Raw genomic sequence first — 14,219 nt, 5'->3', positions numbered from 1 at the left:
CAAGATGCTGCTTTACAACGGGAGCCATTTGGCCCGTCATGAAATTATTCACTGAAATCTTGCCTGTTGTGTGTTTGTGCAAGAGAAGCTCATGTGAATATTTTCTCATCCGCAGCACCAGATTCTCAACCAGGGTTCTGGCAACCGCAAGTTCAAATGCACTGAATGTGGCAAGGCCTTCAAATACAAACACCATCTAAAGGAGCACCTGCGGATACACAGTGGTACGTCCTTTTCTTTCTTTCATAACCCATTGCCTTAGATAAGAATGTTCTTGATTCTGCATCAGAATGAATGTCTTCTTTGTTTGTTTTGTCCCAGCCATCTCTTCGTTAAAGATGATTTATTAGATTAAAAGGAGTGTGCACTCATTACTTTGAAAGAGATGCAATCAGTGTCGATAAGATGAAATTCTTTGTCTGTCTCCACTGTAGGTGAGAAGCCATACGAATGTCCGAACTGTAAGAAGAGATTCTCGCACTCCGGGTCCTACAGTTCGCACATAAGCAGTAAGAAATGCATCGGGCTGATCGCCATCAACGGCAGGGTGAGGAACAACCTGAAGACGGGCTCATCTCCAACCTCTGCATCGTCCTCCCCTACGAACACCGCCATTTCGCAGCTACGACACAAACTGGAGAATGGCAAACCCCTCGGTCTGCAAGACCAGTCCAACCACCTTAACATCAAATCTGAACCACTGGACTTTAACGACTATAAGCTGATGATGGCCTCTCATGGCTACGGTACAGGCAGCCCCTTCCTGAATGGCGGTGTGAGAGGAGGCAGCCCACTGGGCATCCATAACTCCCAGAGTCCCCTTCAGCACCTGGGCATGGGTCTGGAGGGGCAACTGCTGGGATACCCATCTCTGGGAAACAACCTGAGCGAGGTACAGAAGGTCTTGCAGATCGTGGACAACACAGTGTGTCGACAAAAGATGGACTGCAAGCCAGAGGAGATCTCCAAGTTGAAGGCATACATGAAGGAGCTGGGTTCTCACATAGAGGAACAGAAGCAAGGGCTCACCTCTTCCGGTGGACACCAGAACTCTCTTCCACTCATCAATCACAACGGTGCCACCAAGAGCATCATAGACTACACGCTTGAGAAGGTCAACGAAGCCAAAGCCTGCCTTCAGAGCTTGACTACGGACTCTAAGAGGCAAATTAGCAATATCAAGAAAGAGAAGGCAAATCATATGCTAGATTTAGGTATAGAGGACAAAACGCACGAGAACAATAATCTAATGTTTACACCCTTCTCCTGCCAGTATTGCAAAGAGACCTTCCCTGGCCCCATTCCCCTGCACCAGCACGAGCGCTACCTTTGCAAGATGAACGAGGAAATCAAAGCCGTGCTTCAGCCCACTCAGAACGCCACGACCAACAAAACCGGCTTGTTTGCTGAAAAACATGGCCTCTTGCACCCCTCCATCATCCCTGAGAAGGGCGTCAACGGCCCTATCAGTCCCTACAAGGACCACATGTCAGTGCTGAAAGCGTATTTCGCCATGAACATGGAGCCCAACTCGGAGGAACTACTGAAAATCTCCATAGCGGTCGGCCTTCCACAGGAGTTCGTGAAAGAGTGGTTTGAGCAAAGGAAAGTATTTCAGTACGCTAATTCCAGGACTCCTCCTTTAGACAGGAACCATGTGGAGTCTGGTCATCCGGTCTCCATTCACACGCCCACTAAAGACTCTTTAGGCATGCGGTCTCCGATGTCCCTGGTCAAAGGTACTGACTGCATCACATCCCCCTCCATCCCCGAGCTTCATAACAACATGAACAACTGCGACACCCCGCTCAGGCTCTCCAAAACCGCTCAGTTCTCCAACCACAAGCAGCTGGGGGATAAGCTGGACCACTCCAGAAGCAACACGCCATCTCCTCTTAACTTATCGTCCGCCTCCTCCAAAAACTCGCACACTAGCTCTTACACGCCCAACAGCTTCACCTCCGAGGACCTGCAGGCTGAACCTCTTGACCTCTCGTTGCCAAAGCTCATGAAGGAGCCAAAGCACATCTTGACTGTGAAAAGCCGACCCAAGCTAAACAGCACCCCCACTGACCACAACCATGTCTTGACGCCCCGCGAGCACGCAGACGAGCCGCTCAACTTGGCTTATCTGTCCAAGAAGGAGTTTGGCAGCCCCAATGCAAACAACAATCTGGACAAGAGCTCGAGCCCCATGTTTGGTCTGAACCCCTTCGCTGCCAAACCCCTGTACACCTCCCTGCCGCCCCAAAGCGCATTTCCGCCCCCCACGTTTATGCCCCCGGTGCAAGCCAGTCTCCCCGGGCTGAGACCCTACCCCAGCCTCGACCAGATAAGCTTCTTGCCACACATGGCCTACACATACGCGGCGGGGGCAGCCAGCTTCGCCGAGATGCAGCAGAGGAGAAAATACCAGCGGAAGCCAGGGTTCCAGGTAAATAACGGACTCGTTCTTTTATAAACCCTCAGGCCTTGTGTTTCTTTTTTCTATCCCTCTGGTGAGTGGCGCTCGGCTTCATTCAGACACTAATTAAAAGCCACTCAGAGTGGGAGAGGGGAGCTCACCTCACGCCCAGCGGCAGATGAGGCAATGAAAGAGAACCGCGGTTCCTGTGGTAGACGTTGATGCCTCTAGTGCCATACGCCGGCTCTTTTAGTGGCGACGGTTATGTTGCCAGCCCTTGAGTGGCTTGTCCAAGATACCGAGAGCAGGAAACGTCAAAGTGGCAGGTGTTCGACGGGTCTAGCATAGAAGCGCCTGTGGCACTGCTGCTCTTTTTCACGTCTCAGGTGTGAGAGAAATCACAGACATAGAGAATCAGTGAACCTTAGACGTATCTCTTTATTTCTGCCCTTTTTTTCATTTGGCTCCTTTTTCCCTATATTTCTACTGTGAGAAAAGCTGAAATGAGCTTGAGCATAAAGATTAATAATGCACACTCCCCATGTTCATTACAGCTCAGCGCTGAGGGCTGTTTAACATCGGGGAAACCATTCTGATAAAAAAGTATTAATAATGTTTCCTATTCTAAGTTATTAAATTAGATTTTAAAAATACAGCTAAGGGCATTTAGCTCAAATTGATTGCGGAACGATAGCACAGAGCTTTTTAAAAGAGAGTGCACAGAAGTATTGTCAGTCCAGAGCCGGCTGTCCTTAATGAGGGCAACGTCGCTGCAGTTTTGGCCATTTTGTGCCCCTCTTGATTTAATCATTACCATTTGAAATTAGAGGACTGTGGCAATATTCCCTACTATGACTTTCTTCTTATTGTTATTAGCTTCTAATGTAATAATATTTTTTCCCCATTAATTTAAGTTTAAGCCTATCGGGGTAATCTCTGCTCAGATAAATACTGCGCTAACACCCTTTCATGTATGAAATTAAACCAAATTTGAATGCAAATATATGGAATAAGGTGTGATTAAGAAGAGAGAAAGCCCTCATTTGCAATATCCTGCCTTTACATGCTTTTTTTCAGGTCGCAAACATTTTAATGTTTAATTCTTAGGACTACTGCTCCAGTTTTAGCTGAGAAATGCATGTCTTATTCATATGTGCATGTTAAATTATAATCTCTTCATGTTAAAAAAATATAAAAAATCATGAAATACATAAATAGATTGATCAAGCAAGTTCTCTGTTGCACCGCGTTGTTTATTGTATCTGGGTACAATTTATTTCAGAAAAAATATTACAGTTTATTATATATAAATGATACATTTTATCAGTAGATCATACTGTTTATTTTATATGTTGAATCTGAATTGATCATAATTGTAAATAATTATATTTTAGTTTGTTGTATTCTAACGCTTATTCATTTGTAATTTGTTGTTTGTATTATTATTGCACCGTAGAGTGAATTGTTCATTGTGTGATGACAATAAAAATAATATAAACTCAAGGAGCTAACGATCGCTGTCTCTTTCCAGAGCGAGCTTCTCGACGGGCCGGCAGATTATCTGAGCAGTCTAGATGATATGGCCGACCCCGAGGCCTGTCTGTCCAGGAAGAAGATTAAGAAAACAGAAAGTGGTATGTACGCGTGTGACCTTTGCGACAAAACATTCCAGAAGAGCAGTTCCCTCCTCAGACACAAATATGAACACACAGGTATATATACTGTTCTAGACACCATCATTTAATAACTGTCTGTCTAACTCCAGAATATTCACGCTGCTTCTTGCTTTCTTTCTTTCGCTCTGTCTTTTTCCACTACCTTAATCATGTTTTCTTTTTTCCTTTTTTAGTAAAAAAAAACTAACATGTTTCTCTCCTGTTGACAGTCAGTGAGAGGATTTTGTAAATGTAATTTAACGCGGCAAAAACATGACACTGACATTGCACTAAATTAAGATAATAATTAAACAGTTAGAAACAACAAACAAACAAGAAGCTGGACTGAATAATCTCTGGAATTGAAGTTGGTCGAATGTCTGGGAGTGAACGGGAGCATGAACCTTTGACATTTACACTCTTAGTAGAGGCTACAGTCACACCACACTGTTTATTTATTTTTTTATATAGATACAGACTTGATTTTGGATGACTGTATAAACAGGAAAAAATTCCATTTCAAGTGTGAAAATAAATTGGAAACATTTTTGCTAAATTACTTTTTAGTTGTTTTAATGTAACAGTTGTCATAACTGCATGCTTTATGTACTCTTGAAATTAATGCAATAATTCAATTTAATAATGTAATATTGTTTTAGTAAATATTACACAGAAAAATGCAACAACATACTTTAAATAAAAAAAAATGTATATTTATATTTTGTATTTTGATTTACATTCAATCTATAATTGTCACACTCACAGCTTTGAACAGTAACAATACAAATTGAATTGAAAAGCAAATTAAGTTCTTCTAATTTATTTCTAATTTAAATTTCTTCGGGAAGTGCAGTAAATTCAGATTGGACACTTGGGTGTGAATATAGCCTAACACTGTGTCTACACTGGATTTTTTCTTTTAAACTGACCAATCATCCGTAAGCTTAAGGCTATGCTTTCACTGAAATTAATCATTTTCAACAGAAATCCATTTGTATAAAAATTGATTTAGCATGGGCTGTCTTAAAACAGCAAAATGATTATACAGAACATTTGTGCATATACATATAACACTGCACATGATAAAAAAAACTGCACACGAAATGATTGAAATGGAAAAAAAAAAAGGCACAAGCACAAGAATTAAATTCATAGAATAAAATTTGTTCCACACATATAAGGGTTTGTAAATACAATAATTGTTTTTCAGATGGATGGGAAAATAAAGTGGCTGGAGCAGCTCTACAGCTCTTCAGAAATAGAAACGGAGTGTTTGTCAACTGAAAGCAACTCTAGACAGCTTCATTGATTATAATGGGAGCGATTTAGTTTTGATGCACTGTGAAGTGCAACTCATGCCCGCTGTAGACATGGAGTTAAGGTCACATTCTATTCCAGAGACCAGCCAGTGTGAATAAAAGAGTGAAATAAAAGTGAATTAAAGGAGGAGAGTAACTGCGCGCACACACACACACACACACACACACACACACACACACACACACACACACACACACACACACACACTCTTTCTCTTGATTGCATCACCGTTTACAGTCAGTCTGGAAGGACATGGGAATGAATCCACTGATGTGAATACAATTATTTTACCCCCCCCCCCCTCTCTCTCTCTCTCTCTCATTCTGCGAGTGGGTGATCGTGTATTACGGCGGTGCATTCCTGTGCTGTTTGCGGTCAGCTCTTGGCCAGCTACATGTGTCAGTAGATGTAAAGTTCAGACTTGGACTGATATAGCATATCAGTGTAAATAAGTTCAGACTAGGCAATACAACACAAACAATTATATCTCAATATATTTCTACCATTTGATGATAATTAGGATGCATTCTGATATTTAAGTGTTTGTTTTTCAATCAGAGAAATCATTAATTTAAACTTGGGGTATATTTTAAATATTTAATGCAAGCAGTACATTTCTGAAAAATGTAGTTAAAATAGTTAATGCATGTTTCCTCACCATAAAAAAAGAAGAAGCATATTTATTCACTTTCATTTATATATATACCAGTTTAACAATTTGCAGTAATACCACACAGCATTTACATCATGCCGTTGTAATAAATTAATATGTGAACAAAGCTAAAGGAGTTTTTTTTTTAATCAGTTCAATTAAATTAAGAGCAATTCAAATAAATGATGTATATTTTATATATTTAAAGACAGTTAACTGTCAAATATGAAGATGAAAATATAAATATGAATAATGTATATCTCATATATATGACCCAGAACCACAAAACCTGTCATAAGGGTCAATTTTGATTTATATTGAGATTTATACATAATCTGAATAAATAAGCTTTCCATTGATGTATGGTCAAGATATAACTATTTAAAAATATGCAATCTGAGGGTGCAAAAAAAATCTAAATATTAAGAAAATCACCTTTAAAGTTGTCCAAATGAAGTTCTTAGCAATGCATATTACTAATCAAAATTTAATTTTGATATATTTACGGTAGGACATTTACTAAATATCTTCATGGAACATGATCTTTACTTAATACCCTAATGATTTATTTTATTTTAATTTTTTGCATAAAAGAAAAATGCATATTTTTTAGCCATGCAGTATATTTTTGGTTATTACTATAAATATACCCGTGCTACTTAAGTTATGTTATTTGTTAAATAATAAGTAAAAAAAAAAAAACACAACATACAGATGTTGCTTAAATTTATATTACCTCAAAATCATTCACAACATGCACATTAATGTTCATATGTTAACGTAATGTTAAGAAATGATTGTTTTTATTAAGGGCAACATTTACCTTCTACAGTTGATTTTCAGGGCCAAAAATAAATGAACAATGCATAGTTTATGTCAACTGTAAATTAATTAATAAATAAAAAAACACTATTACTCTATTTGATAAATTATAAAAACACTGAGTAAATAGAGATGTAAATTTTACAAGCAAAACTTTAAATACATTAGAGCACATAGACATTAAGCTAGAATACATAACTGTCCGCTCATCCTGATGAATTCTACAGCTCTGAACTGTTTTCCATCAGAAAAAAATCACTTCATATTATGTGCATATTGAACATCGCTCACCTCTGAGAGCGTGAATACAGATATCTGACAGTTACAGGTCACTACAGCGTCTGCAGAGATGCACGATCGGCCTAGAAGGAGAGTGTGATGAAATATATCAAATGTTACATAAACCCCAGCAATTAAATATCTGGGGCATTTCTGTCACTCTCAGTGGCTTTTTATTTTTTGCCTCGAGCACCTGTTAATTTCTGACCGCAGTGTCTCCCCTCGCTCTTTCGCTCTTTCATTCATGCCATCTCTCTCTTTCAGCTCTTGTCGCTCCGGGTCTTTTCTGTGACGTCAGGTCGTAACATGTCACCTCACGCGTAACGCAGGCGTCTCCGAACGACAGAAAAAAAGAGTTACGCGGCAGGAAACTGCTAGCGAGTTTCAGTCTATTTGTTTGTTCCTGCGCTCCAGCTCTGTGTGTGTTTGTTTGGTTTGCGATGGTTTATTTATGTTGCAGCGTTGTAGCGGTGCGGCCCTGCGCTGCCTCACCGCTTCACGCTTCACTTCTGTGAGGGAATGTTACAAAGTAAATACACAAACGAGACGGCGGCGCGTCAAGCAGAACTGCAACCAGAGAAGGCAAACATTCATAACACTGGACTGTATTGGATTGTTTTGGCTTGTTTTTCATCTGAACCCTTTTATTTGTTTATTTTGGTTAGAGATGCGCCGTCTGTGTGCGTGTGTGTATCCGCGAGCGCCGGCCGCTCACTCACGGCGTGCGTTCTGTCTTTGTGTGTTTCCGCAGGTAAACGGCCGCACCAGTGTCAGATCTGCAAGAAAGCGTTCAAACACAAACACCACCTGATCGAACACAGCCGTCTGCACTCCGGAGAGAAGCCGTACCAGTGCGACAAGTGCGGCAAGCGCTTCTCGCATTCGGGCTCGTACTCGCAGCACATGAACCACAGGTACTCGTACTGCAAGAGGGAGGCCGAGGAGCGCGAGGCGGCCGAGAGGGAAGCCCGAGAGAAGGGTCACCTGGAGCCCACGGAGCTGCTGCTGAACCGGGCGTACCTGCAGGGCATCGCTCCGCCCGGATACACCGAGCACCAGGAGCGGGAGCCCATCCTGCGGGACGGCCTGAACGGGAGCATACGGGAGCGACTCAAGGAGGTGGAGGGCGCCTTCGTGAAGATGGGCCGGCGAGACGAGGAGTTCGAGGAGGAGGAAGAGGAGAGCGAAAACAAAAGCATGGACACGGACGGGGACACCATGAGGGACGAGGAGGAAAACGGCGAGCACTCGATGGACGAGAGCTCCGTGGACGGCAAAACCGAGTCCAAGTCGGATCACGAGGACGGCGCGGAGGACGCGGTGTAGCCGACGTCGGCTCGGGGGGCGAAGCCGTATTATGCAAAAATGAAAAAGAAAAAAAAAAGGAATATTAAATAAATGAAGTTTTAAAAATTGTACAGTATTAAGGCCTAAAATATGTGTGGTGCTACCATCCTAAAATCATGTGTTCCATAGTATTTATAGCACAAACTAGTAACTTGTACAAAAATTGCACTCTGCTTCTATAATCACTACGAGAATAATGAAATTATTTGCCGATGTATATTTATACAGTGTTAAAAAAGCATCCGCAGGGGATCGGTATTTAATGCGTCTCTGCCCTCGCCACACACTCTTTTAGGCCTCGTCACCGAATTCATGTGAAGGACCGTAACAGTATTCCGTTTGTTTTGACGATTTCGAGTCTTAAAGAGACTGTTTGGAGAGAGAACGACCATTCGAGCGGGACAGACGGAAGGACGAAGCCTTTGGAAGGTTGTTGCCTTATATGCAAACCTGTTAATCAGCGCGTTTCTAAAGTGCCAACCCTGTTCAGTACGAGAGTGGAGAGCCGAGACGTCGAGACGGCCCTCTCTCTCTCTCTCTCTCTCCGATCAGCACGTTCTCTCTGTTAGCACAGCAGCTCTTTAGTTTACAACGACGTTTGTGCAATTTTGTTCTCAGTATTACACCAAACCGTTTTGCAATGACACATTGCATCCTTTTATTTGTAGGTTTAAATGACATCTTATTTATGTGGCCCATTTTGTATCTCCTGATTTTATTTATTTCATACTGTACAGTACAGTATTATAGTTCTTCAATAAATAGATCTATTTTAGTAAAATGGAACCTGGAGTTGATGAGAGCATTTATTGTGTTTTGAAACATTAATTGTGAAATGCAAATTTTCGGTTCATTTTATTTTGTTGTTGTTCTTTTTATTTTCCAGTTACTGGAAATTCCAAAATTTGGGAACTTTTGATACAATATTGTGAGAACACTGTATTTTCAACTGAAAAACAGAGAAAAGAGATCCACTTTCATGTCTTTTGTTGAAGTGGAACAGGGACAGTTGAAATTCAATGTATGATAATATCACGACTGAAAACACACCGATCTTTCCTGAAATGTCTTTGTAAGAGTATTATGGACTTTTTAATTTGTAATTTCTCTTGGAAATGACCATGCTCAAATAAAAGTAGCCAAATTAAAGAACTTTTCAAGAACGCGTGTGAATGTGAGTGTGTGCGCACTGAATTATCATACGTCATCTATATATTCATGTGTTTTTGTTTTAGAGGACACTTCGCTTCTGCCTTTGACTCTATGAGAGCGGCAGGAATTTCACCTTTCAAAGGTGATTCTCAGGCTCCGTCATTAGATATTCCTGCAACTTCACAGCCGACGAAGGCCGAGCAGGTTTTCAATGAACTCTTCAAATAAAGAGCCGAGAACCTGTCGAACAAAGCGAGAGGGGGACAGACAGACAGACAGAGAGACAGCTTAAAGTGTCTTGAGTGTTTCTACAGCATATGCATATGAAAGCACAGATCAAACGCTCTCTCACACACACACACACACACTGAAGACGCCCAGCCGTCCGCCGCTCTCTCCTCACCTCACCTGATCAATTGAGTTTGCAAATGATAAAAAAGGAATAAAAAGTCTGCTAAAGATGCCACATCACAATGGCTTTCATCTGTTCAGTTTTTTAACTTTTGTATATTGATAGAACAACAAAACTTAACCTGTGTTTATTATTAATAATAATAATACAACTTACTACTTTTTATATTTATGGATTGAAATGACAAAAAGGAGAAAAGTCCGTTTTTAGTCCAGTCAATATTTCTGACGGTGGTTTATTTTTCCAAAATGTATACCACTGATTTCCAGAATTGAATCTGCAACTATAATAATAATAATTAAAAGTGTAAAATTACAACATATGTGCCAATGTGCTCAAAGAAGAAAAAATGTGTTATTGGAGTTTTAGTGTCTAAAAAACAAACAAACTAAGAATATAAATAAAAAAACAAAGCTCAAGTTGTGAGCACTTTTGACAGCTAGTCTTGGTCTTCCCCATACAGTATATTCGTACTAACATACATAATTAGGATGAAAAAGGAGTTTTGCGCCTCAGGTTATAGTTCAGTGTGACATATTTGGCAGCCATAGTGTGTTTCTAATATAATTTTCATTTGTTCATTATAATTAAAAAAGTCAACTCCAGCAGTCAGTAATATCAGCCGTTTTCTATATTTGTGTAGAACAGCTTTGCAATGTTGACTCGTTTTTTTAAGGATGTGCGTTTCTGTTGTTTTCAGTTTTCATGTTTAGTGACTTTTAGAATAACAATGAATGATGACGAAGCCACAGGAACACACACACACACACACACACACACACACACGTAACCCTCTGCTCAATGACGTCTACTGCAGTGGTAATAAGACATTTTAACCATTGAGGCTGTGAAGTTACATCCAACCTACCATGACCTTTGACCCTCACCCACCTTTTTTTTTTTAAGAATAATTTGGGGCATTTTTGTTTTTATTTAGATTCAAGCTCAGTGCTTTTCAAAGGGCTGTCGGCTCTGACAACCTTTACTTATAATTATATATTACTGTACATGGCATTGTGTTATTTATTAATGATAACATGAGTTTAAAATGTCTGATGAGAAGGTGAAACGACATTCATGCATAACAAGGTTAATAAATATTACAAATGAGAGGCCTTAATAATTCTGTGAATCACTCAAAGGACTCTGAACAGTCACACGGCTGCTCTGCTGTTCTTACAGTGTGTGTGTGTGTGTGTGTGTGTGTGTGTGTGTGTGTGTGTGTGTGTGTGTGTGTGTGTGTGTTTGGCGGGTGTGTTGGTATGTTTGGAGTTTCTGCTGTCTGATGATTCACTGCTGCTCTTTCACCAACTGTACGAAGCACTGAGATGCAGACAGCACTGTTTCTCCTGTCTGTCTGTCTGTCTCTCTCTCTCTGTCTCTCTCGAGCTCATATTGTTTTTGGCTCGGTCGTTCTCTCAAACATCTTTCTCCTGCACAGCTTAAATCTTCCAATGCAAAAACAAACGTCACTCTCACAGATAATATAACAGCACACACACACACTGAACACACGGTTCTGCACAGCACAGCCTTACTGTAAACACATTTAGACAGCATATTGTCATTTCATCAGTGTCAAACAATATGAATGATTTCTTTAGAAAAAAATGGAAATTAAAAATATGAACTTTTCTTTGAAAAATAATAAAATCATAATAATTGCATAAAAAATATTCTGTATCAGGTTTCACAATAAATGTTATTTTCATGCTGTATATTATTTGTCAAATATATTACATACATGGAAGTGCTTTACAATCAGGTTAAATTTGTTAACAAAATGGATTAGTAAAATCATTAGGTATCATGAACTAACACATTTTTTGTAGCATTTAATCATCTAGATTAATATTAATTTCAATACTATTCGTATTATTTGTTCAAAATAGATTTTGTACAATGTAAGTAAATTGGTATGAGTATTAGTAAAAGTCATTGTTAACCTTGATTTATAAAATGCTGTAAAGACTCTTCAAATCTATGCACATAAAAGCCAATATACTAAAACCTTATTAAAATTAATGGAACTATATTAAATTACACAAGTAATTGATTAAGAAACATTTTAGGTCATGAGTTTTTTCTCTATTTTAGAGAAGTTAATTTATATTGAATATATACATGAATCATATACTATATATTTAAACTCAAAATAAAATAAACATATACGTACACCGTTGTACATACATGTACATGCATGTCGCATTGTTTTCACAACTTTTCTGTTATTTAGACATGTGGGCATATTATTTATTTGTACATATACATTTATTAAATATTACTCCAAATGTGACCCTGGACCACAAAACCAGTCATAAGGTTACATTTTACAAAACTGAGATTTATACATCATATAAAAGCTTAATAAATAAGCTTTCTATTGATGTATGGTTTGATAGGATAGGACAATATTTGGCCGAGATACATCTATTTGAAAATCAGGAATCTGAGGGTGGAAAAAAATCTAAATACTGAGAAAATCACCTTTAAAGTTGTCCAAATTAGGTTCTTAACAATGCATATTACTAATCAAAAATTACATTTTGATATATTACAGTAGGAATTTTACAAAAAATCTTCATGGAACATGATCTTTACTTAATTTCCTAATGATTTTTGGCATAAAAGAAAAATCAAAAATTTTGACCCATGCAATGTAGTTTTGGTTATTGCTACAAATATACCCCAGCGACTTAAGACTGGTTTTGTGGTCCAGGGTCACAAATGTATTATAATAGTTTATTATATATAATATTAAATAACAAATATATATGAAAAAAATATGTAATAAAAAACATATTTTATACCATATTCAACAAAGTTCATATACAAAATTCTATTTGTGACAAATATTATTTAACAAAGTCAAAATTTCTGATTCATCCTCAAGTTTTGCTGGACTCGGACTTTTGACCTAACTCAATTATTCATGTCTCCCATATGCTGCCTGTACAATCCTGTGTGTGTGTGTGTGTGTGTGTGTGTGTGTGTGTGTGTGTGTGTGTGTAGGGCCTGGCACTCACAAAGAGAGATGGTTCAATGTCGTACAGTCAGACAGACAGACAGATAAGCAGCAAGAGGGCAACAGCTGCTCTGCCCAGCAAGAAACACACACTGAGAACACAAATCATAAACCTAAAATTACCAGTGGCTTAATCCACATAATATCAACAAATTGCACAAACTGTAAATATATAATGTGTATGAGCAATATCACACGAGTAACAGTGCAATATGGCTGTATATCAGCACAGCTGTGATTTGGCTGAAGGCATGAGGTAAGAATGCCAATACACAACCATATCGCACAGCTACAAGTATGATATTGCATTTATACAACTTTAAAAGCCCTCTTTTGTGTGAACTCCTTCCTTCCGCCAATCTCAAGTTGACAGTTTAACAGCTGAGCCCAAGCCTCTATTACTAATCCGAAAACGTCACTTTAGAACTACACTGCAAAAAATGTTTTTCTTAGATGTTTTGTCTTGTTTCCAGCCAAAATATCTAAAAATTCTTAAACTAAGAAGTATTTTCTAGACAAGTAAAATTGTTGTCTTGTTTTCAGAAAGAACAAGTACAAATTAAGTAAGTTTTTGCAAAGAACAAGCAAAGTAATCAGCCAGTGGGGTAAGCAAAATATTTTTTATTTCAAACAGAAAACAAGATTATTTTTCTTACCTCACTGGGAGATAATTTTGCTTGTTTTGAGCAAAAACTTACTTAGTTTTGATTAGTTTTTTTCTGAAAACAAGACAATAATTTATACTTGTCTAGAAAATCCTTTTTGATTTAAGAATTTTAAGATATTTTGACTGGAAACAAGACAAAACATCTAAGTGAGAAAAGCATTTTTTACAGTGTAGTACTGAAGGAATGTTGATTTGCTTCATTGAAAGCTTATTGTATTGCTGTATTAAAAGCACTGTATTAAGTATTTTGAGAGAGATATGGTCTGAGTGAATGTGATTACCTGCATCTGGTACAGCATTCATTCTTCAGCTCAGTCTCATATTCACAATAAACCATTAGTTTGAATATCCTCTGAGGAAATATCTTTGTCATACTATCCTTTCATCTGTTAAGGGTGATTTCCATTGACAGCATTGCTCAGTACTTTTGTTGGCTGCATCTTTCAGGGTGTTGTTGAAAGTAAAAATACCTTCCTTGTTTACA

At 38.7% G+C, this 14,219-nt stretch overlaps 1 protein-coding gene across 2 annotated transcripts in view; it reads left to right on the top strand.

Annotated features, from left to right (window-relative positions):
* zeb2b (zinc finger E-box binding homeobox 2b) overlaps positions 1-9,631 on the top strand; it is a 43,117-nt gene extending 33,486 nt beyond the window's left edge. Inside the window, exons 6-9 of one of the 2 annotated variants that reach the window (XM_073851335.1) lie at positions 116-224; positions 435-2,434; positions 3,936-4,038; positions 7,884-9,631. In XM_073851335.1, the coding sequence (XP_073707436.1) occupies positions 116-224; positions 435-2,434; positions 3,936-4,038; positions 7,884-8,458 (2,787 nt within the window). In that variant the 3' untranslated portion in view covers positions 8,459-9,631. Of the gene's footprint in view, positions 1-115; positions 225-434; positions 2,435-3,935; positions 4,117-7,883 lie in introns of both variants that reach the window. The other variant, XM_073851334.1, reaches the window with a different exon arrangement.
* The last annotated feature ends 4,588 nt before the right edge of the window (positions 9,632-14,219 follow it).

Source organism: Garra rufa, chromosome 12 (assembly GCF_049309525.1).
Source record: "Garra rufa chromosome 12, GarRuf1.0, whole genome shotgun sequence".
NCBI classification, from domain to species: Eukaryota; Metazoa; Chordata; class Actinopteri; order Cypriniformes; family Cyprinidae; genus Garra; species Garra rufa.
The sequence above is the reverse complement of the archived record's forward strand: the minus strand, read 5'-3'. Positions and strand labels throughout refer to the sequence as shown.